Raw genomic sequence first — 25385 nt, 5'->3', positions numbered from 1 at the left:
TGTTAAGATAATTCGCTTGAGACTCATGTCTCTGGCTTTAGCGTTTCGTTTGCCAATGGTAGAGGTTTTCTGCTTATTTACACGAGGGCAAAAATTAATTAAGTATTCGTACAAGTTGACGTACTAAAAAATTTGGAATAACTAGTAGTATTCTAATTATTATAGAAATCGATTGTATATATGTTTTATAAATGCATGGCTGCAATAATTTATTACATTTTGTCATCGTCGTCATATTCAATTGAATGAAGGTGATGATATTCAGTGCACTTTATTTTTTGCCTTGTGAGTTGGCAAATTGGAACACTCATCTGCCATATTTAATGAATAGGAAATTATAGGTAACGCTTTTTAGATTTGGTCCTTATTCTGGTTTTACTTTATAATGTCTTATCAATGGTTGACGCATCACAATGCACACGCTTGTTCGTTTTTACACTGGTACGTATTTGTAACGTTACAGAAATTTACACTTGGTAATGTTGCTCTATCTGTTAGACGATACAATTGCTTAAATTTAAATTTGAATACCTTGAGGTTAACTTCGCTGACTTAGTCGCAGTTTAGTTTAAGTTATGCACTATTTTGTGTAGATTTAATATTTTACTTGTTATCTTTATTGCGCACACAAAATGGTGGAAAATTCCAGAAAACTTATGATACTAATTTTGAGAAAATTTGCAGGGTTGTCTTATCACCAAAGTAGTGGTACCCATAATATATTATTTTTTTTTAAATAAACAATTAAAGTATACATTTTTGTGCCATTAATAAATTGGTTAATTTTTATTGTTATTGTGTGATTTATGATGTATTTACTTGTAATGGAAAACAAAGAACACTCGAAAATAATTAACCGTCTCCTTTTGCCGTTCTTTTGGTATTTAATTATCCTGAGTTCCCTTGAGCTCATTAAAATGATTCGCTTCTCAAACAATGTTTTGATATAATTCCTTTGGACTGAAGCGGTACAACACGACGTCGGATCAGATTATATCAGAAGATAGTTTCAAACCAGTACTTTTATTTTGTACGATATTTAATTAAATGATTTATTTACTTAATGTTAATTTTGATGTTGTTCTCTTGACCGTGATGGCCATTTGTAAGGGAGATGAGCCAGCTACACGCGTCATTATTGTACAATTATCTGTACAAACACAGGTGTACTCTCTATTATCTATTCTTTAATGTAGGTCGTCCAATACGACCAAACCAAAATATATGGAGGAAGGTCTATCAGCTTTTTGTGCATTCCAAGGCTTGGGAGTATACTCACTTCTAAATTCTTTATTCCAAGACTTTTTACTGGACCTGGACTATCCTGAATTGAAGACCTAGATTTATCAAAATTTCAATATTCGATGTATCGAAATTTCAAAATGTCATGAACATAAATATTTTACAGTAGTACCTAACATTCGTGTGGTCTAACTCTAATTAGTTAACCGATAACATTTCCTAATAACATTAGAGCTACAATAAGAGAAACAGTGTCCAGAAACGAAGCTAACGAGCTGAGTAACAGTTTTATCGTGAGCAGTAAATCTGGTGGCTGGGCCTTAAACGATACAATCTGCCTACAATTGTGTCGCCTTCGATTCCCACGTGAAGCTTGCCTGTATTCACCGAGCCTTATAGTTTTCGATCATATCGCTAAGGTATTATGCGCAGTGAGCTGGGAAACTGAAGGTCTAAATCATATTCGGATAATCGTAACATAGTTGCATAATTTCAGAAAGTTTGCAATAGTGAATTTTGGACGTTGTGAGACATAAAATACTATCTTGATTTTATAAAATAAATTAGATGTGTCTTTTGTAGATAGTTATATTTATTTTCCATATAAAATTGCTAGGCCACCTTTTAAACAGTAAGAGATGACCACCACTCATATACATTTGCACTGTTCAAAATATTGACCACCGATTTTGGGAGCTAAGATGCTAAGATGTGTGTCGAAGAAGACAATAATATTTTGTATTCCTATTTGACGGTAATAAGTATTAGTTATACCGGTGGTAGGTGGTACCTATCTTAAACTGTAATACCAAGTATATGTATATGATATAGTATGAAAATTAGAGTTATGAATACATTTAGATTTTTTGTGGAATTATAACTTGGCTAAGCCATAGAAGATATTCTTTTAAAAATCTATTTTAATCTAAGATTAATAAAATCTAAGATAAGAAAAAGTAAAATTTACATTCAGCAGTCATTAATAAATTTACGACTATATAAAGACGATCGTTTAATAATATTTTGGTTACTAAGCAATTCAAATACAAATATCTTATCGGTTTCGTGTGGAACTCTAGCGAAAACAAAATCCTTGAACAACATTATGCAATCTTGTAAGGAGATTTAGTTGAGACTGCAACATGCGGAAGATCAACTGAGCCGGCGGATTCACTTTATCATATTAATAAAGTTGTGCGAACATATTGTGACAGAATTAATCAAGGAGATAGAGGTGGACCCTCGCGACTTAGGTTTATTCACCTCGTGTGGCTATAGAGCTAGATGTGTAGCTTTGTGTGCATCATTTCAAGTCTATATGTGTTTGTTTCTATAGTGTTTTATTTTTTTTAAATGACATTTCGACGTTTTTCTTGTATTACTTTACTGATAGGCTACTGAACTTATATATATAAAACCAGAAGACGCAGCGCGTTTCGGAGAACTTTTTAGTATATTATAATAACATCACGTAACAAGACTTGCTTCGCAGTTTTCCAGTTCTTTTAGACCATTAACACGACTAGCATGAATCTCATGTTCCTGTGCCTTTTATTTAAATCAATTCAATTCTTAACTTAACGACTTGCTATTTAATATCATTAGTATTTGGAACACTTAATTATACCTTCTATGCACTGTTCGCTACTAATCTGCGGGACATTTAGATAATGTCCTACTACTGCAATTGCTACTATTCCATAACTTGTGAACCGTCGTTTATGGATGGCAATTTCATAATGCATTTTCTACGTTTATTGCAAAGCGTTATTTGAAATGCTTAACATAGAATCTACACGATACCTTATTTTATGACCGGAGAGATAAATTTGGATTCCACTAAAGTTTTCAATCTAAAGTGATTGCTAAAATCAGAAATATTGTTTGTTAAGCATACTTTTGTTTAATGTTAGTTTAAATTTAGCATTGACGCTAATATACTGCAATGTAACGTAGTGCACTAATTTCTCTCATTAGAATAGAAGGCTCCTCTGCAGTGCCTCTATAATTGGGTAACTTTAATTTTTGACGTGTTCTGTAACTTTCTCAGTTAAATGTGCTTTGCTAGCGACGTCTGTCTGGGTATTATAACTTGTAATATTATAGAGCACTTTGTTTTCAACTTAATTATTTTTAATTTTTTTTTTTGTAAAGCCAAGATAGCAAAACGCGTGAATCTATTCGGTTTTGCCCACCAACCGGTTTAATTTCGGGCAAGTCTTATTGATTTTTCATGCGCTTATATCGTGTTTATAATTCACCTCACGCTCAGAGATGAAGAAAAACATCGTCTGGATAAAATTCGGTCAGATGTGTATCCACCATTCCGTATTGCAGCTGTGTGAATATTAAGGCCTGTAAATGTTCTACTTCTGGGCTAAGGTACCCTTTTCTATTGAGGTAATTTTCCATGTATAAATAATGTTAAATTATTTTACCGTGTTTCGTTGGTTTAAACGTGGCACAGCACAGTTTCTACCGTAACAACGATTCTTAGAGCCAGTGTAGTATAGGGGCAAGGAACATAACATCATATCTATCAATGCTCCAGCATTGATATTGTAAGGCATGGTTAATATTACTTACGGCGTCAATGTCCCTGGACGATGATCACTTACTATCAAGTGGTCGGTACCAAGTAAAAATGATTTGCATGATGTATTACATAAATAATATATTACATTCGTGGTGTTACATAATTCTTTATATCTTAACTTATTGGTGTGGCCAAGTTTTACTGCCGTGTCAGTTGGCACAGCATACGATATTTCTAAGAGAAAAGTGTGCTCTGAGCACATTATGGAATATATAAATGTATGTAAAAAGTGAAGTAACTTTAAGTGAATAACACAACACAAAAAATCTTCTCTCTATTTGAATAGAAAGGCTAGGAACTCATTTAATCACGCTGTTTTAAGTAGGTTGGTAAACGCACATGGCTGATTGTCATTTGAGGCACAATTTCCACTCGATATTTTCTTCCTGTAATGAGGAATTATAAACACAAATTAAGCACAGGAAAATCAGTGATTTTTGCCCAGGTTTGTGTAAACAATTTTCGTTTTCGAGTCACGTACTCTACTTACTGGGTCATCTTATTTGATAAATTCAGTTTTGTTCAGGCATGGATAAACATGTCTTCTCCTTAAATTACTTCATTAAAACCTAGTCACATAAAATAAAAACAATAAATTATACAATTTTCGTACTTAGTATTCATACCAACGAAATAATTTAAAAGAATGCACTAGTGCAGTTACGTAAGCAGTTCCTGGCAAGAGTCCTGGCTTTCTAACTTGATCGAGAGTTGCCAAGTTTTTCGAATAGGTCAGCTGGGCCAACATTGGCCGGATCGTGACGTACTCACGTTGAAGTGGTTTACCCGATCCGTATCGTCGTTGAGGGAATTTGGAACTGTAGTTTTCGAACGTTTTTGATGAACAATTATGTTATAAAAGGAAATTGCAATAAACAACAAAATAAAAAAATACTTTTATGTTACTTGTTATAAAATGCAAACCATATTATGTGCCCCTGCTGCGAAAAAGCATTCTTTCGTTTTATGCAGGTTAGAATAAAATGAGGTTGGATTATTTCCTCACGCGTCTTCAATGCAAGTTGGTGATTAATTTCATTCGATACATGCAGGTTTCCTTGCGATGTATCGAGCCTAGATGGCCCAGTGGTTAGAACGCGTGCATCTTAGCAATGATTGCGGGTTCAATCCCAGGCAAGTATTACTGAATTTTCATGTGTTTTAATTAATCTCGTGCTCGGCGATGAAGAAAAACATCGTGAAAAATCTTGTATGTGTCTATTTCAACGAAATTCTGCCACATCTGTATCCACCAACCGGCATTCGCGCAGCGTGGTAGAATATGCTCCAAACCTTCTCCTTAAAGGGAGAGGAGACCTTTTCCAGCAGTGGATATTTATAGGCTGTTAGTTTTGTATGTTGATGAATTATTATTACCAATTAAAGCGATAAAAACTCTCATGGCTCCTGAATTTCATTTGATTATCTTAGTACCTACAAATTTTACTAATATTGTTAGTTTCTTAATTCGTTACGCAATAGTTACGATTGAAGAATGGGTCCTCTTTGAAAGTAAGTTTTTATAGGTTATTGTGAAACTTACGGTTACTTAAGCTGTAAATGGTTAATCTAGCTATCCAACTTGCTCAAGAGCTGCCAAGTTTTTCCCAATAGGTCAACTGGGTCAAGTTAAGCTCGGTCGTGATGTGCTCACTTCTGAACTTTTCAGTCTTAGTGCATATGACAAGATAACTTGTAGATATTACTATCTTCTGTTCTTGGGAATGTGAATAAACTTGATTGTTTTCGTGTAGAAAATTTCACAATAATCTAATACTTATTTTATACGTGCACATTTCGCATGCAACCTTCTTGCGACAGTTACTACTAAATTATTCACTCATAGTCGCGTGATTTCTTTCGAAGTCGTGCTTCTTTTGTTTACCGAGAGTTATAAATAACAGATGACGTAGAAAAGAAACAAGAAAGTTGAGAGAATATTGAAAAGATTCAGACGTTCAGTAAAGGAGCTTAATAAAATATACTTTCTCAAACTCGCTTAGAGTGACGCAAACGGCACAAGAGCCACGTAGCCGTATCATACATTTTGCAATTTATACGAACGACAAAAACTGAATTTTACTACTTTCGGTTTATTTATATACCTGAAGAAATACTTTTACGCCAAATACTAAAAAAAAAAACTTAAGTTCGATTTGAAAAGTACTCTAAAGAGTTAAATTAAAGAAAAAAATAAATACACTTGTCTTGTTCTAATGCACCGAAGTGCAATTCTCGGTAGTGTAAAATAATTTATTTTCACTTTCATCGTTCGATATATTCGATGTATTATATGATTTCGATTTATAACTCCTTGGCTCAGTCGTTTCAGGAAATGAATTTAAAGGGAACTCGTCGATGGTTCGAATCGAGTTACTCCTCGAACACCGCTTGAACGATCTGAAGAACTAGTCTCGTCTTTTATTAACTCTTTCCTCTCGATGGATACTCCACGAATTTAATACATGAAACGTTATGACTTTTAATCGGTTTAAAGTGTACTTTTTTGGTAAAATTAATAAGTAAAACCTTTTATATCTAAAAGTTAACCTAAAAGTATATGTCCTTTGAGGTTTAGAGGTCCCAACAGTTTTATTGCGGGTGAGTGGATACGCTTTTTTGTATTTTTTATTTATGTAATATACAGGCGGACCGGCAAATAGGCCACCTGATGTTAAGTGGTCACCACCGCCTATAAACATTGGTGCTGTTAGAAATATTACCTATCCCTTATCGCCAATGCGCCACAAACCTTGGGAACTAAGATGTTATATCCCTTGAGCTCGTAGTTACACTGCCTCACTCTCCCTTCAAATATTGCTGCTTGGCGACAGAATATCTGATGAGTGGGTGGTTTACCTAGTCGGACTTGCACAAAGCCCTACTACTAAGTATGTGGCTCATACTCATCCGATCTTTGTAAAATTTGACTTGGGTTGTTTTCGTTCATTGCCCAATATGAAATAAATTATAATCAGCAATTAAGTATATAAATATAACGGTTATAAATATAAGTTGTCCTAACTACTCGATTATATCGGTTCCTTTCGGTAAAGTATTTTATAGTAATGTTTTTCCTAGAAAGACGCTAACGCTGTTTATACAATTTTCGTTAAATTGAATTTTAGAATGTATATCGACATTTCCGCGACAGACTTTACAATGAAATTATAGTATCTTAGATGCATTAGCAGAAACTGCAAATGAGTATTGCAGTGGTGTCTCTTGAGAAATTAATTCCTTTAGACTGCGAACGATACTCGAGACTCGTCAAGACTGACTACACACTGCGAGATAGAGTCTGCAACACTTTAGCCTTTCGTGTTCCAAACATTTAAGAAAATATTCTAGTTAAATTTTCAATTATATATCTTATAGCCTAAATATAAATTAAATTCTGATTATTGGTGGTTCAGTGTTCGAAATTCGAATCTAATCTATTAAAACATTGATAAAAAATGAGACTTAATATTCATAGAAGTATATGCAGTTTTATGTATTTATTTTCGAGGTATTTTATAAATGCGTATGTATGATAAGAATGAAGTTACGCTTAGTAAAACCTGGTTATTGTATGGGAGCAAAAAACAAACGAAATGGAAATATAAAAAGTCATTGGATTTTAAGCTGGACTACAGGCTTATACGTGCTGTATGCTATAACGTATATTTTAATAATAATAACGGAACGCAAAAATTCTTAATATTAGAAATAAAAAGTGCAGGAAAGTCAAACTAATAAACTCAAATTATAGAAGAATACACGGGCACCGATAACACTCCTGTGGAGACTAGAAAGATGAAAAAATAAAAAAAAGAATACGCATAAAGCTCTTCGATAAATATGTAATATAATTTTCAATTGCGACTTTAGGTTGTAATTAAATGTCGTGTGGCTGGATGATGAAGGATATATGTATATCAAATGCGTATTTGGAGCGAAGTTTTCGTGTAATTTATAAGCGACAATCTCCTGGTGCGAAAGGCGAATTTACCCAGTCGGCGGTAATTTCAACAAATTGCGACCATTGTTCTCCGCATCGTCAATTGCGCCATTTTGAAAAACTCACACCGTTCGTCTCGTCCAATTTAATGTTTTATTCATTTTAACGTGTTTTATAATAATTATTCTTTTTTAAAGCGTATAACATTTAGCTACATAAAACTGTTGTTATATTATTATATTCCATTAAAATAATAACTAAGTAATAAAATAATTATAAGACTCGGTAGAGTTTTCATTTAATGGTTCTATGTTGTTGTTCGTTCGTTTAAGTCATGTTTATATTTAAGTTGAAAGATTATTTTCCATATATTTACTAAGAATTGTCTTCTTAGGTCTAATTTTTAACTTATACATACATATATGTATTATATATGAGGACCATGTTGTGAGGAAGGTCTTGAGCATGGACGTGGATGTACATAGAGGTAGCGGGCGACCAAAGAAACGATGGATGGATTGTGTGAAAGATAATGGTTAGAAAGAATGTTACTTATGAGATGACGTCCGACAGAGAAGTATGGAAGAAGAAGACGTGCTGTGCCGACCCCAAGTAAAATTGGGATATGGGCATGAGGATGATTACATATATGTATTATATTTCTCTAGATGTAGCTTTTGCTAAATATATATCTTCCAAAGAATACTTTTTAACTTAATTTATTCCAAACAAACCATAAGTACACCTTGGGATTTTTAATCCTAGTTTAATACATCTAATAATAAGGTCAAATTTTGTAGCATAGTCTTGATTCGTATATAATTATCCGTAGTCGAATTGTGAATCGAATATGGTATTGTAAAATGTTTTCAGTTTATTCAATGGAATCTGTTTCGTTCGTTATAAAAGTTAGATAACATTCAGCAGATTGACGGAAAATCAAGGGAACAATGAAATGTCCAATTAACAGCAACAATGGTTCTTTGCTTTGAACAGCACTCGCTCACAGTTGGCGAGAGTGCGACCATTTTTGCGTTAAAGTGGAAAATTTCAGCGTTTCAACCGCTTGTAATATTTTTTCTGTAAATAATATTCGACTGTAAATATTTTGGTTGTTAAATCCACAAAAGCCAATATGGACTAGAAAACAGAACATCATTGTTTGATGTTAATTACCATTTGCCTAATTTCCTATAATTCGTCTCGACAAAAAAACCGCCATGTTTCGGACAAAATCTGCCACATATGTATTCCACTAACATGCATTAGAACAAGAAGAAAATTTTGCCCGTTTAAAGGCTGCAACTTTTTTTTTTTACTTTAAATTCACAAGTATAATATTTTATATTTTCAGTGCAACGTATTTCAAAGGAGTTCGTATAATCGTTAAGAAAAGTTTGCGCATCGTATTTTTCAGTCTATTTGAGAGTTCGTGTATTCGTAACGTAAACACGTGCCGTATCGTGCTTTCATGTTTGAGCCCCAGATCCTTTTATAGGGCACTGTACAAAACTGCTGCTACGTTTGTAAACAAAATAATACTGTTTGTATCATCGTGAACGTCATTCGATGTATCAGTATAATATGTTTTATTTACTGCACTATTCATCTATAAATATATTGTAACAATGCTTTTATTTTTTTTATTAGATTCTTCTGTTCTAATTTTAAAATATAAACATCACCTATAAACAATTTAGCCTCTATAATGTTTTTCAAATTCATCAGAAACCACCATTAGTACAAATTAAAAAAGAGTAACTCTGAGTTTCTTGCCGGTTCTTCTCGGTAGAATCTACATTCCGAACCGGTGGTAGCTTTACTTTAAATAGTTTGTTAAATGACGATTCAAAAGTGCTTGTAAAAGCCTACTTGAATAAAGTATATTTTGATTTTGATATGACTATTTACACCATTGAATATTTTGTATCATTAACACACTAACCAATAACTTCTGAAATATGGTATAAAGGAACAAAACACGAATAATAAAAAAGGAAAACTCCATTTAAGTATTACAAATATAAATAACTGACCAGTTAAGCTAGAACATTCGTGATATCGTTTTATATACTCGTATTTTGTTTGCCAATATTTTTCATACTTCCCATATTGTTTCACAAACTATAGTATCGCATTCGTTATCTACCGCGTCGTCTGATGGATTATGTTCGTTTCGTGTCGTATCACGTTCTTCGCTTCCACGTTTTGTTACGTTTGGTATTGTATACTAAAATATTTAATGTGATATTTTTTGTTTATTTCCTGATGCGATAGGGGGAAATGAAAATTTACCTCGAATGAATCTCGTTCTATTTAGTAAAGTTCAAAAGATTTTCAAATTTACTCTATATTTTCATTGGATCTCATGAATGTAGACTAAACGTTAATAAATTAATTTAAAAAATCTTGGTAATAATTTTTAAAACAGAAAGTAACCTTGTATGTACACGACACAAGTATTATCGTATCTGCCAATTAAAACATATGGGGATATAAAAACACCCAATCCTGTGACAAAGTTAGTGACCTAATGTTCAAACCAATTTTTACATGAAATTGTTTTAAGTATGTGTATACTGATTGGAAATTATACTCCTGTCCAAAGACTAAGTTTTTATTTAAAATAAAGTCTGGTCCGTTTTCCTTTTTGACTTTTTTTGTGCATTTAGTTGTTTATATAATAGCATAGCTCGCGGCGAATGTGCGATAGCTTTATGTTCTCGAATAACAGAGTATAATTGTATATCCATTCGTTTTGTTCGCAATGATTTTGTTAGATCGTAATGAATATGTTCGGTATCAAGTTTAACAATCTACACTGATTATTTGAAAAGTATTATTTTGGTCATGTTCGATGTTTTTTTTTTTTACATTACATTAACAGCCTATAAATCTCTCCTCTCCCTTTGAGGAGAAGGTTTGCAGCATATTCCATCACGCTGCTCCAGCGCGGGTTGGTGGAATACACATGTGACAGAATTTCGTTGAAATTAGACACATCCAGGTTTTCTCACGATGTTTTCCTTCACCGCCGAGCACGAGATGAATTATAAACACAAATTAAGCACATAAAAATGCAGTGGTGCTTGCCTGGGTTTGAACCCGAAATCATCGGTTAAGATGCACGTTTTCTAACCACTGGGCCGTCTCGGCATGTTCGATGTTGTTAAGTTTAAATTAAAGGGAACACATGTGCGCTTGCAAGTTTTATTTGAACGACGTCCTGCCATTACGAATTCCATTGGCGAATTTGAGGCAATGTTTACAAAAAGATTTAATTCGTCACCGCCTTTTTCAATTGCATTTCCGCAATAATCATCAGTAATTTAACAACGCGAGCGATGTGACATTGTAGAAGTGCTCGTTGACTTTTTGTACTGTAGTCATCACCTCGTAATTGTTTCGGCATTGTCAATGTATAAAGCCGTTTTGAGGTTTTGAGGTCATTTATTATGGCGGTTCTATTTTTGTTTAGCTTTTATCTCCATACAACATTTCCTGTCCATTTATTTTATATGAACCGAAATCATCTTAGCGAGTTTTCGGATCTTTCGGGTCGGTGTATTCCGAACAATTACACTCAGACCTGAACTTAACGGTATTCGAGACCAGACATCGCTTCATTCACCGAGGAATGTCATTGGTTGCAAAAATGTCGGCTCCTCTCTTAAAAGTACTCCTACTTAATTAATTGTACTAACTTTGTCAATATTTGTATTTTACTTTTTACACATTAACATCTAATCATAGTCAAACTAGTTTTGCACGTGAAAGCGTAACAAAAAACAAATGAACGAACTCACTTTCGTTAGTCAGGAATAATTTAGGATCGAAATTCTAAAACAATTTCGCTTAAGTATGTTGTGGTATTATATGCTATTCGTGTACTATAACTAAGAAAGAACTATTGGACTAGAGCGTGATATGCCGTATCGATTTCTCTGCTTGAATGAGTAATGTGGTCCATTCATTACATAGCGCCGTCTAGATAGTCTACACACATGGCCAACGGACGTGTCTACATCGACGCGATGTGATTCAACTGATAACGACCGACTAGGTGATGGGATTTGTAGGTATTGTACATGATAGCATTGTAATATCTTGTATACTGTTTAATATAGCATCGTAATCTATAAGCGCATAACGAAATCAGAAACTATAACACCTACAAACTTGAATTTCGCCAGGTAGGTTCCTTATAGGGTGTAGACATCAGCTATGAACGGATTTTACGAAACTCCACACACACCTGAGGGGGTAAAACGGGGGTTAGAAGTTTGTGTTTTATAAATTTCGCGCGGGTAAACCGTCAGGTTCAGCTAGTTAATATTATAAAAGCGAAAGTGAATTTGATAAGCTCTCACGACTTCGCTGATAAATCGATAAACGTCAAATTTTGCGTACATGTTATGAGGAATACGGAAAAGGATATAGCATAAGGTACATACATAACAGCTGACCTCCCTCTTCATATGGGGCTGAAACCGCAGGCGGAAACTAGTAGAATAGTATCTGAGTTTAAATATATTGTTTATAATAATTAATTTTTTTGGTAACTGACTTGAAATTGGGTTTGGCTATTTAGTAATGAGATCTTACCCTTAGAAATTCTCAGTAGCAATCTGAGTTTGGAAGTTATCTATGATAACACTTCGTCTCAGAAAACGGGTGAAGCGGTCTGTACTGCGAATTTAGCTATTTTCCTTTGAAAATGGTCGACGTGATTGAAAAAATTTTGAACATCGTTTTTACTTATATTTCTTTATGGTGAATTTGTTTGTTTAATTTATATTCAAGTCTCAATTACTCAAAATTTATCATCGTGACAATTTATATTCACGTTGACCCTTACAGAAAAAGACACCCCCCCCAACATATCTGGTCAATATGTGCGTGAAGTAATACTTTCTCCTTCTACCGCTTACTATTCCCACCACAAATTAAGAAGTGGATTTTAAGTATAATATTATTAGTAACCTTCGTTAAAAGTATGACACCTAATGCCTCCACTGGTGACAGAAGGGCTGGTTCATTTTTTGCCCAGAGGATTGAAATTACGATTCAACGGGGAAATGCTGGTGGCATTCTTGCCACCATTCCACGCGGTCATTATGTACAGTAACTATTTTAAATTTTTATTTGTACATAGTTCAGTTCTTAACACAATTAAAATATTTTATTACTTTGTATACTTAATGTCGAACTATTCGATACATAGATTAATGAACACTCATTACACCTTACAATCTATGCAATCCGAATGAATGTTGTTATTTCCTTAGATTTTAATATTATATAAAAAAGTTTTTATAAAATGAATATCTTATATTATTTCATCGTCCATAAAAATGTATAATGTTCCTCTTAGGAACGTATTATTATTTTATAGCGAGCGACTCCCGAGGGAACCGCGCTACGGTGCCAGCTAAGCTAGAATGCAAAGGAAAAGACTTGAGTTTCATCTCGGAAAATAGAGACAAAATAGAAACCTCATTTTACAACGCGTATCGGTCGGCTAGACTTGAATAAAGGGTGATTAGAATCATATCGCATTTCCAGTGGAACGATGCTATTCTAGCGTCATATTCATTTGAGACTAGCTTATTGCATATTTCAACATAACACCTTCATTGTTATTGTTATTAGATAATGTATTTTAAATTAACATGTTAATGTTCACTTCTCCTCATGCGAGGCTTCGAGATTATTCTACCAATTTGCTCTAATGCAACATGACGAAGGATTTTATCTGACTCGTGCAGGATTCCTCACTTCACCATCAAGAAGGATACAACTTGATCTGCAATCTTCGATGAAGATTCGCGTGTTCTTGCTACTGGGCTGTATAGAATGGTACCTCAGCATGCCTTTTTTAAAAAAAAATGTTTAATGTTAAAATTAAGTAGGTACTTTTTTGTGATAAAAATGTTGCTGTATCAGAACTTTTATATTTACAAATTGAGATATAATAGTCCAATAAATCAGCTATCTTATTATCTAGCTCGGCGTCGCTATGTAATATCGATTCGCACGTACTCGATGGTGAAGTTGAAAGCAGAGAAAATTGGCGTTAATTAATGATCTACAGTTTCTCAATTAGCTTCTCCTAACTTGGTCTCTTATGCTCGAACAAATTTCAAACTTATCTTGACATTACATTTTATGAGTCTGATTGATTAGAATTATGATATATTTTTAGCATTCAATGTTTAGGAGATATTAATTACATTTACATAAAAAAAAACATGATGTACAGAACTATATATAGCGTGTTTAGTTATTTAATCATTATATCTACGAATAATTTTAAGACCAAAAAGTGAAGTTGTATAATACTGAAACTTTTGAATTACGTACATAAGTACGTACTCACAAAAATAATGAGGGTATTGTAGTTATGCATTTAATTTTGACTTGCGATACTTTTTGTAAAATCTTGCAGATAAAAAATTAGTCATTTCATAAATGATATCATTCTTGTGAATCGCAATTTTGTTAACCGTTTATAAAATTGGGTACCAAATAAACTATCAATATGTAAACTTCTATATTGAATAAATAATTTGAATCGTATGGATAGTTGGTTTTTACGCTCATCAAATATATTTGTATTTGCTCTACAGACTTTTGTCTCACTTTCCTTGTAAATAATAATAAATGTGTGATATTATTATTAATGAAATAAAAATAGTCTTGATACATAAATTGACGTAATAACATCCGCAATTATTTTCTGTCGAACCGTAATATGATGAACAGCTTACCAACGACGACGTGGCAAGTCTAATGAATGCAAATCTTGATCTATAATTCAAGAATTCATCGCACGACCTTGTCAAATGACTCATATTGTTCAAATATGAAATGTCGACAAACATAGTCGACGTAACGGGAACTTAACTAGTGGCAATTTTATATAGAGTCATTAGCCCTGGGTTCATTGAACTCTGATTGCTAGACAGCGGGCCTTGTTTACATCAACTGCTGTAACGCGTTAATGGGGTCGAATAGTCGTTAATTAATGCGCAGACTTGATTGGCTGCAAATTAAAGGGACGCCGGGTATGTCACTATTAATGAAGGCTTTTGATTTCCTTAGAATTTTCACTAAATAATCTATATGATATGTGAAGAAGCGGCGACCCGTTTGAGGTAAATATGTAATTAAAATAATATATTCGTAATTATTACCAACTGAGAGGATACAGATGGCTTTAACGTGCTTATCAAAACAGGTTAATTGAGGGTGAGCTTCACTAACATTTGAATTAGAAAAATTACTTAAAATTTGTCTCATTATGCGGTAAAAAAAAATATATCACCAGAAAATCTTTAGACTTTGACAGAAATTGTATGGTTTGTCACGCTGTCAGCTGATAATATAATACTAAATTAGATATTTACTAAATATTCAAGTATCAAGATTGATTATATCATTTGACCAATATGCTAGTGCCATAACACTTTCTACTATTGTCATGAGTGACTGACAACTGATACACAGTGTAGATTAAAATAGTCGCTCACGTTTCACGGTACGTTTCAATTTTTTATACGTCAAACGTTTCAACTGCTTCCATTATCATGAACTGTATAAAGCGAGTCACGTGATCGCGTGTGAAACGCTAATATTTTGCAAGGCTGCGCTTGCTTGTTTGATCTATTCCTTTGCTTCAACAATCTCTTGGATCGACGCCAACGTACGGAACAGACGAGATGTCTTTTACTCCGGTTTTCTCTTGCAATTATGCTAGTTCTAATAACCTAGATGTTTGATAGTTTACAACTTGTCCGGAATTTGGAGCGTCTTTTATTGATTCCGATGATGATTTATTTATTATCATCTCAACGGCTGTTTATAAAATGATTGACGTGTTCAATGATTAATTCTTTCAAAAGATATTTCTTTATTTAATTTAGCTGAGACGGCACATTGGATCTTAAGCAAAGTTTGTGGGCTCAAATCAAGGCAAGCAACTTTGAATTTCTGCTTAATTTGCGTTTATAATTGTAGTGCGATTAAGGAAAATATCATAAGAAGATCTGTATGAGTGGAATGAATTTCTAACACATGTGAATCCACCAATCCGCTTTGGATTAGCGTGGTAGAATAAGCTTCCCGACTTTGCTTTATACGTGGATGTTTTACCCCAGCAAGGGGTAACACTTTACGGGTTGTTACTTTATTTTTAATTTTTTTTTTTTTAAATATTACTGCTTTGCAAACGTTTGAATAGCAGTAAATCTTGATTTAGAAAAGTTTCGAAGTAGCGTTTCGGTCGGCGGTCTTTCATTAGCGTGAATTCTCTTTAATCTAAAGCCATTTAGTCAACATTTTCTCCAACTCCTCCAAGTTTGTCGGCGTCGTGATCGCGGGACGGCTTCAATTTAATCTCAGTGTTAAACGATAGGTTCGGTGATTTCGTACATAAATTGGATCTAAAATATGAGCTGATTTGTCTACTGGCATAAATTCTCTTCTGATTTTTATGAAGCTTTACGAAGCTATTTTATTTCATATAGTTTCATATATATATATATATATAAATTATAGAGGGGGGGGATTGTTTATGTCTGATTTTCGAGGTACAATTTGGCAAGAATATAGTTTTTTAAATATTAAAATCAGCAGAATGTTCTGAATTCAATTATATCTGTTTTGTTCTGAGTCAGTTGTTGGTATCTGAAATATTCGGTATGTAAATGAAAGTTAAATGTGTCGTTGTTACCACAATCACAAAACTTGTCGATTGTAATGTTTGTGAAATGAATTATTATCGATTGCATTATGCATCAAACGAATTCCATTGAATATTGTCTGCCAGGTAACTGTGCAGACGGGTCATTGTTCTGCGGCCGTGTTAGTATTCGCGACGACAGGTGGCGCGCGTGACGCCTGTTTCCGGCGCAGGCGCATATTTAGGATACAGAATGCACGCCTCGACATTGTAAAGTTCAGCGTATATTGCGGTAATTGAAATATTCAATGAGCACTCTTGATATACATTTTAATTTAATATTTTTGCTTTTAATTTTATTTACATTTAGTTATTGTATCTTTAGGATGAGGCTGGGCTAAGGCCTTCTCTCCCTTTTAAGTAAGAGTTTAGTAGGTTATTCTGCCACGCGATTTCAATGCGGGTAGATACACACGTAGAAGAATTATAACATTGTTTATTTTTTTAAATACAGATATGGCGCAAATGTGCTGGTATTACATTCGTAAAGCGAAACATTTCACGGAGTGTATCGAACAGCGATATTGGAACTACTGATGCGTCAACAAACTCAAAGGGCTTACAAAATAATAATACGACTATCAGTAACTGAAATAATAAATAATTAAAATCAGTGAAACGATCTCAAAGCATTCTATACTGCCATAGAAAGAACGAGAAAAATATTAATAGTTCATTACCTCGTGAACAAGACATTCGTAGATAATGTCGAAATATCGAGCTCCAACAAATAAAAATAAAAAACATGGTAAATATCCCGTTTAAAATACTGTTAGTAATTTTGACAAATGGAATAGATTCTTCCTTTAAGAATAGATTAGCTACACTATGTAGATTGAAAAGACTTCGACCACTCCTAATTTTTAATCTGAAAACTAATTTCCGCCAACAGCTGCGCCCGCGCGTTAGGGGGCCACGTGTTAGGTACGGTACCCTACGTCAATTTCTGTCCCCTAACAACTTGTAATAACATGATCACCTGAGTAGTAAAGACGTGAAGGCGAAACAAATAAAAATACTGTTGAATGATATTAGTTAGTGTAATTTCGTTTCGATACATTGCCAAGTTTATTTATAACAAAATCTCTTTAACACCTACGTCTTCTTTTAATTTTTTTTTTGTGACAACCCTAATTTAACGCATGTTTTATGCTGTCCGTCCAGCGGATATTTAATCACGAATCCTTGAATAGTGAACGTCATTATTGTCGCCGCTGTGGTGGCATTTGTTTTTTTTTTTTATTATATATTTATCGCGACCGGAAATACACTCCATCACCGGACGGAGCAGATGCTTTTGAAATTAATTTTAAATTGGCATTATCTGGTAATTTATTAAACGTGCTATCTTAATTATTTATGGGTTAAAAAAATATACTCGTGACATGAAAATAAGTGGATATACAAACCGTTAAGCGAAAAACTATTTAAACATAATGAAAAAATAATGATGAATTTCTATTTTCAGAATAATCGAACGAAACAAATTTGCCAAAACGAAATATAATAAAACGAACTGTGATCGCCCAAGGGCGTTAAACCATAGTTAAGTGAACTAAAAGTGCTTCTACACCAAATATAACAACGTTATAAAAGCCTTAAACGAGAACGAAATCCCCTTAAAGGACCAAGCTTAGAATTTTGTAACCGTTTTTTATTAGTGTACGAACGCCTTAATTTTTTACCGACTAGCCGTTAAGTAGGTTTAGCCATGACGGATTTTTTTACACGGCCATGAAGTGAAGTTAAGTGAAGTGAAAGTGAAATTGGGATCTGGTCACCATGGAGCGTTGCGATGGATTTCTGGTGTATAGGAAGCCGGTGTACAGGGTCTTCCAGTATTTGGAAACGTAAGTATTATATTTCAGCCAAGATCGTATTCGTTTAAAATCATGTATGACGTTTCAATTTTAAATGTTGCTATATTCCGGTTGATGCATTTATATATGTCGAGATCGAGCAACGCCATTTTCTAATACGATCAAGAACTATGCCTCGGTGTTGCTAGTTAATAAATTCTCGATATCGAAATGTCAAGTGGACAATTGGATGGAATCGATTTTGCGAAACGGCAACACTGCATTTTTGATGGAGCTGTCATGCATTCATTTGTTATTACCTATTTTATTCCGTAAAATAAGATATTGAGAAGTCCATTGACGGGTTTATTTGAGCACCAAGTAATGGAGGAAGAGCGATCTGAGTCCGAACGTGTGGAGGATGCGACATATATGTGTCTGCCTCGATGGTATAGTGGCTAGTTTATAACGCTGCAGATCCCGAGGTTCTGGATTCAAACTCTGTGCTTAGTTTTCTTTTCCTCGGTTTTGCCGTCCCATTAAATGTAGAGCTACTGGACTAGAGATCGCTCTTGTGTTTGAACATACACTTGCGGACTACAATATGTTTTGCGCAGTGGGTTAGTCTGCTTCGAGTATGGCTATAAGCGAAATCGGTCTTAAAGACAACATCGTATCAAGTTAAAATCATACATTACACTATATTATGTTAATATTTAATTAAGGTTCGTATAACATAAATTATTTACATACAAATGTAAATAAAATTGTATCCATTACGGTTATTTGTTCTACGAATATTACCTAATGTTGTCGCGTGACGGTACCACTTTAACTGGCTCTCGTTAAATTGTAGACATCAATTAGTTAATACAACAATACGAGCGATCGTTCACCGTTTAACTATTCTAAAATGAATTAAGAACTAGAAAGAACTTTGAACGAACCGAAATGGCTCAGTGGTTCGAACGCGTGCATTTTAACCGATGACTGTATTCAAACCCAGGCAAGTACTACTGAATCTGAATGGCTTAATTTATTTTTATAGTTCATTTCGTATGATGGTCAAGGAAAGCAGCGAGAGGAGAATTGCATGTTTAATTACAGTGAATGTCTGACACATGTGTGGCAAAGGAGGAGTTAGCCCAGCAGTGGGATATTTACAGGCTTTTTTCTAAGAACTTTGACATTGTTGAATTGTGTTTATTTTACTCGTAAAAAGGTGAAAATGCTTAAAACGTAATCAAAATCAATTCAATCAGCTTGGTAGTGCTTTTTCTTCCGACTTTTTTTACAAATACAGTAACTTCAGATATTAACAACTTATAATCTTATTATTACTGAAACATAACCTATGTTATTTCTGGATAAAGTACCTTTCTAATGATCAAAGAATTATTAAAATCTGTTCAGTAGTTTCACAGTACATCAATTATATTTATATTATAAAAAGTTAAAATTTGTTTGGTTGTACGTAACAACGTAGGGTTATCTAATTAACTAATGATTCAATTCTAAAAACGTTTTCACCGGTATAAAGTTACATTATTCCTGAGTGCTATTGGTAATTAATTATATTTATATCATAATATTTTATTTATTAATAAAATAATATAATATCATGAATTCACGATACAAGGCATTAGTGTTTGACGAAAGTGAAACCGCAAGTAGTCGAATTAAATTAATAAATTCAGCTCAAATACATGCTCTAATGCTTATGTTACTATCGAAGCTATTGTTTTTGTTTCTTAATGCATTCAATAGTGCCGTAGATGCACTTGCTTACGGAAGTATTCTTCATGCGCTGTCCTTATTATTTTAAGCCCTGAAGAAAGAGGTCGCATAGTCATCTTGTGGGACGGAACGATGTTCCTTTTCAGCGTCACTGAGTAGGTATAGTTTTATAAAATGATACGAGTTTTTTTTTATATCGAAAATTGTTATATATAAATTGTTATAGATAGATAGATTTTAATGAGTTTTATTTTTTTTAATTACATTTCACTTATATTAGTCAAATATGACATAGTACAGATATTATGTTATGGTTTATATCCGGAATGTAAAGCCATTTTTAAGGGTTTTTAAATCATTATCCGACACGACGAATTGCTAATTGATGGTGCTATGCCAAAAATCTCTCGCAAGTGTCAAACGTTCCTGTACGTTAAAACTGAATCGGAGAAATGGTACAGAAACGCATAGAAAACAAACAAATAGACGTTCTTTTTTTAAAAATGTGACAAAAAATTAAGAAACTTGCATGGATTTTGATCCAATTTTGCTGCATATTTTAGAGAAGTATAGTGGAAAAAACTGTGATACTTTGATCGACTAGAGAGGAGACCTTGCCCAGCTGTGGGAAATACTTAATTCTTCAATGCCTAATGCAAGTATTTTTATTAACATAATTATTTTGAGATTAATTTAAATTCTTAAACGGATCATATATTCATAAATAAATAATTATGAATCAACATTTTTAATAATGAATCTTTGAACAAATAATTCCGAAATCGATCCTTATTATGTACAAAATTTTATACTCAAAACATTTAATAAGCTGTTGATGGACGGAACCAATGTGTCTCATCTAGAGCACTTTATGCCATTATTAGATAAGCATCAGTGACATTTTACCTAATGGGACACAAAGGGTTCTTTAAAAATTGTACAAAAAGTCTGTATATTCAATATCATAACTAATATTTAGCTTCATAGCTTTTTAATGTGTGGACGGGCAAATCGACACCTGATGTTAAGTGGTCACCACCGTAGACATTGGCGCTATAAGAAATAATAAAAAATCCTTATATCAACAATGCGCACCCAATACTGGGAACTAATATGCTATGTCCCTTGTGCCAAAATCTAATAAAAATCATCTTATTTTGATATATTATCATCATATAAATATTTATTTATGAATAAAACTATACATATATAAACTCTATTCCAACTATAAGAAGAGAAAAGCCAAATTAACAATATTTAACAGCAAATTGACGCGATATCATTGGTCAAGAGCTTGATTAATCTCTGATATTTACTATGGATTTGAAAAAAAATGGCGTTTTGATCGTCGACGAAACTGTCCTTGGAAACACATATAAGTATTTAAGTGTAATAGCATTGTATTATAATTAAAGATATATTATTCATAAACTCTTAGTAGTACTCAATATAGCTGAGTTATTAGAAAATTGTATGAAATACGTAAATCTAAATTTATTTGGAATATTTAATTCGAATATATTTCGGCTATATATTGTATTAGGCGTTTAATTTTTTCCAAAAAGAACTGAACAGTCCAATTGAATCCTAAAACATACCTACATGCTGACGAGGGGTCAGACTAATGCCTTTGTCCTGTCTGAAAGGATCATTAAAATTGCAGGACGTTTGGCGATGCTCATCTACAATTCGCCAACCTCATATTTACTGCAAAACTTCATTTGGTTCCATTTCTATGATTTACTCAAGTTTTGTCGAGAAATATAACTGCTTGACACTACCTGATATAAAGTACTCGTAGCATGAATTTATATCAATAGTTAATATTATAAATGTGAAAGTAACTCTGTTTTTCTGTCTATCTGTTACTCTCTAACAGCCAAACCACAGAATCGATTTGAGTAAATTATCTATGAAGCAATCTTGAACGTCAAGGAAGGACATAGGCTACTTTTTATACCTAAAACCTGACGACTAACTACTAAAACGCGAGCGTTTCCATGATTTTACTTGGTTGCAAAATGTCCTTTGCTTTTCATTGCTCAAAACTGTGTAAAAATAGTAATAATAAATGTACATTGCAAGCATTGTATATGAAATTATTTTGTTTACAAGAACTACCGGTCATCTCGGCTCTTAAGTCGTAATCTTGTGGCCATGGTGTACGTATTATTTTAGTCGGAGATTGCAGTTTAAAATCCATGCGAACACCAATGAGTTTTAATATGTATAGTTTGTGTTAATATAGCGTTTAATCCCTCTCGTACAACCCGCATTGGAGCACTGTGGTAGAACAAGCTTTAAACCTTCTTAAGAGGAGTGGGAGGGACTTTACGTAGTCGTAACATAACGACCTGTAAAGCTATTCTGTAAGATAAGATTCTGTGAAACACTTAAAACTCACAAGAGGCGTCATGGCCCAGTGGTTACAAGAGGTGGAAGGAGATTCTGAGTTCAATCTTGGGGCAAGCATTACTGAATGTATGTGTTTAATTTGTATTTATAATTCATCTCGTGCTCGACGGTTAAGGAAAACATCGTGACTTACACGTGGTAGATGAGAATCTGCCACGTGCTTCCACCAACCCAAGAGCACCAAGACCAAGACCAGACCAGTGGAAGAAGAGGCTTATGCCCAGCAGTGGAATATTAATAGGCTTTAGTTTTACTCTAAGCCTCATCACAGATGACTATCGTGAAATGTGAAGTGCGACTTTGTCGACAATTATTATAACATACATCAAATAATGCATGTCTGCAAGTCGGATTTCGTCGTTTCGCGAATGAGATACGAAGAGAGTTCTTACAGAATAACGTTGCTGATACTTATTCCACTGTAAAATGTATTCAAGAAGTGATACTAGTAACATGATCTGAAGCGACCTCAATGAAAACTACATCGATAATGGGAAATTCATTGGATCGTGATTCACTCACAGTGCCTTTGTGCTGCCAATCGAGGTTTAAATTCGATTTCGGTTTTGTGTTGCCATTTACAGATAATCAAAATTGTTATTCGTGTTATTACCTTGATTCAAATCTGATTGTGTCAGTCATTTTTTCTCTGTGTAATCAGTATCAGTGTTGCATGATTAACGATGTTGTTTTTTTTTGTTCATACACTAATAATCATGTTGATGATGAATCCGTTTATTTTTTTTATCCTATTTTTGATTTTAATTTGTAAATGCTTATTTGAATCGACGTAATAAACTCTTTAAGTAATTACTAGCTGTATGTCCGTTAGGATATCCTATTGAAAAGCACTGTCACATTGATATTTTACTTATAAACAGAAGCCGATTTTCACATTTAACTTAAAATTTTCATCCCCCTTAGGAAATGAATTTATGAAAAAATTCTCACCAGCGATTTAGTTTACATTAGGAAGTTACACCCGCCGGCTTAAGCTTTGCGTTACTTGTCAGTGAGTTTAAAACTAAATAATGTAGTTTATTTAATTATGTTTACGCATTTTGGTTTTATTTAATTTGACTATAGTCAAATTAAATAAAACTAAATATGTTTTAATAATTATAATGCTTTGTTATTATTTTTTTATTGTTGTGTCTGAACTTTCGCATACATAAATATTTCACTTCACAATCAAGTACCATCTCTCATATCGTGTCGTCGTCGTCTCGCGTTTGTTGGATACAGATATTTCTTAATCTGTATCTTGGCGGTTGTTTTTCCCGTGCAGAACGAGATAAATTATAAACACAAATTGTTTACAACAAAATGTCATTAGGACCTAAATTTGAACCCGCAATTCCCGGTTAAGAAGGTCTTTTATCAAGAAGGAAATTTCGTTCAACTCTTTCTAAAATCATACGACTGAAAAGAAAAATGACGTATTTTTAAAACACGATTGTTTTTTTTTTATAAACTGGCAACGACCTACTCTAGGTCGTCGTAATGTTTTCATTACGTTGTTTTAAATATAGCTCTACAAAGGGGAGTTAAGTGTTCCTAGCGCGTACACTAATATGTTATTTTTTTAATCATGTCGAAGTGCAAACGTTAGTTAAATTTATTAGACCTATTTTAGATACAGCTGCGTCGTATTTATCTTTTAACCCTACGATTGGTTATCTATAGTTTAGTGTTAAATAACTTGTAAACCGGTTATAAAATTAAAAATGACTAGTTTTCGTCAGCGTGTTAGGTAGGTTGGTCTAGGTTTTAGGTATGAAAAAAAAGCCTTTGTCCTTCCTCGGGCGTCAAGCTTGCTTCATAAATTTGATCAAATGCGGTTCAGTGATTTATCCGTGAAAGCGTAACAGACAGGGTTTATTTTGCATTTATAATATTAGTATTATTTATATTTACAATTTGAGCTTTCTATTATATCAACAAAATTATTACCATATTTTATGGTTTATTTAATTCTCTAGCTACACGTCCAGGATTTATATTGTAAGATTCATATGTATTTATACAGTTTTATCCTTTATAGCGCACACTGTACAAAAATGTATGCTACATAGGAATGACAGGTAAACTACAAAGCAAGCAAAGGGATAATTCCTTTCATTGATCTCTTCCGAGGAACCTGCAATACAAGCATTTGGGCTTAGACAGGGTAAATTCGATTAATTATATGGTTTTATTCATATAGTATTATTTTGGTCACACTTTCGTTCGGTATGTCCTACAAGCTATACGAAATAATAGGAGAATATAAATATTCATCAACGAAATTATTTTCATATTTTATATCCACGAGAGGTCGCCGTAACGTAATAAAAGGTCTTTGTGCTCGTTTACAACGCTGTGAAAAAAATATCGCGATTAAAGTTAGAATATTTTTGGTGGCTCCGTAATTTCATTCTTTCAGTTTCTAAACGTGAATTTTGTTTCTCTATTTACTTTTTTTTCTGTTATGTTTTCGTACGATTTATTTTTTAATATCCTTCTTGTTAGTTTTTTTTTTCCCATCAAATATGTAAGTAACACTTATTCGTTAGTCATTATTATTGTAACAATAATTAGCAATATTTAGTACTTGTTGTCGCCAACGGCTTTGCTAGCGTTTCACGGTTGGCCGTCAGGTCCATCCCTCCTTTGTCCTTCCTTGGGGTTTAACCTTACTACAATTGTCACCAAATTTCATCAAATTTGGTTCAGTGGCCGTAAGAGTAACAGGAAGAGCTACTTTCGCATTGAAATCAATTCACAGGAGTGAGCCAGTGTAATAACAGCAAAACATTTATTATAACTTTTTTTTTCAGTGACATTGTACCTTCAACGTATTATCAGATATCCGTTTTAATTAAAAAATAAAAGATTATTATTATAGATTGCTTCATCGAGCTTAGCTTA

General features: G+C 33.5%; 1 protein-coding gene across 4 annotated transcripts in view; it reads left to right on the top strand.

Moving 5' to 3' along the window:
- LOC125073613 (focal adhesion kinase 1) overlaps positions 1–25385 on the top strand; it is a 163998-nt gene that overhangs the window by 17180 nt on the left and 121433 nt on the right. The window contains exon 2 of one of the 4 annotated variants that reach the window (XM_047684513.1): positions 17993–18374. The exons of 2 other annotated variants lie outside the window; for them this stretch is intronic. In XM_047684513.1, the coding sequence (XP_047540469.1) occupies positions 18307–18374 (68 nt within the window). In that variant the 5' untranslated portion in view covers positions 17993–18306. Of the gene's footprint in view, positions 1–17992; positions 18375–25385 lie in introns of those variants that run through there. One more of the 4 variants, XM_047684516.1, reaches the window with a different exon arrangement.

Source organism: Vanessa atalanta, chromosome 24, assembly GCF_905147765.1.
Source record: "Vanessa atalanta chromosome 24, ilVanAtal1.2, whole genome shotgun sequence".
NCBI classification, from domain to species: Eukaryota; Metazoa; Arthropoda; class Insecta; order Lepidoptera; family Nymphalidae; genus Vanessa; species Vanessa atalanta.
The sequence above is the reverse complement of the archived record's forward strand: the minus strand, read 5'-3'. Positions and strand labels throughout refer to the sequence as shown.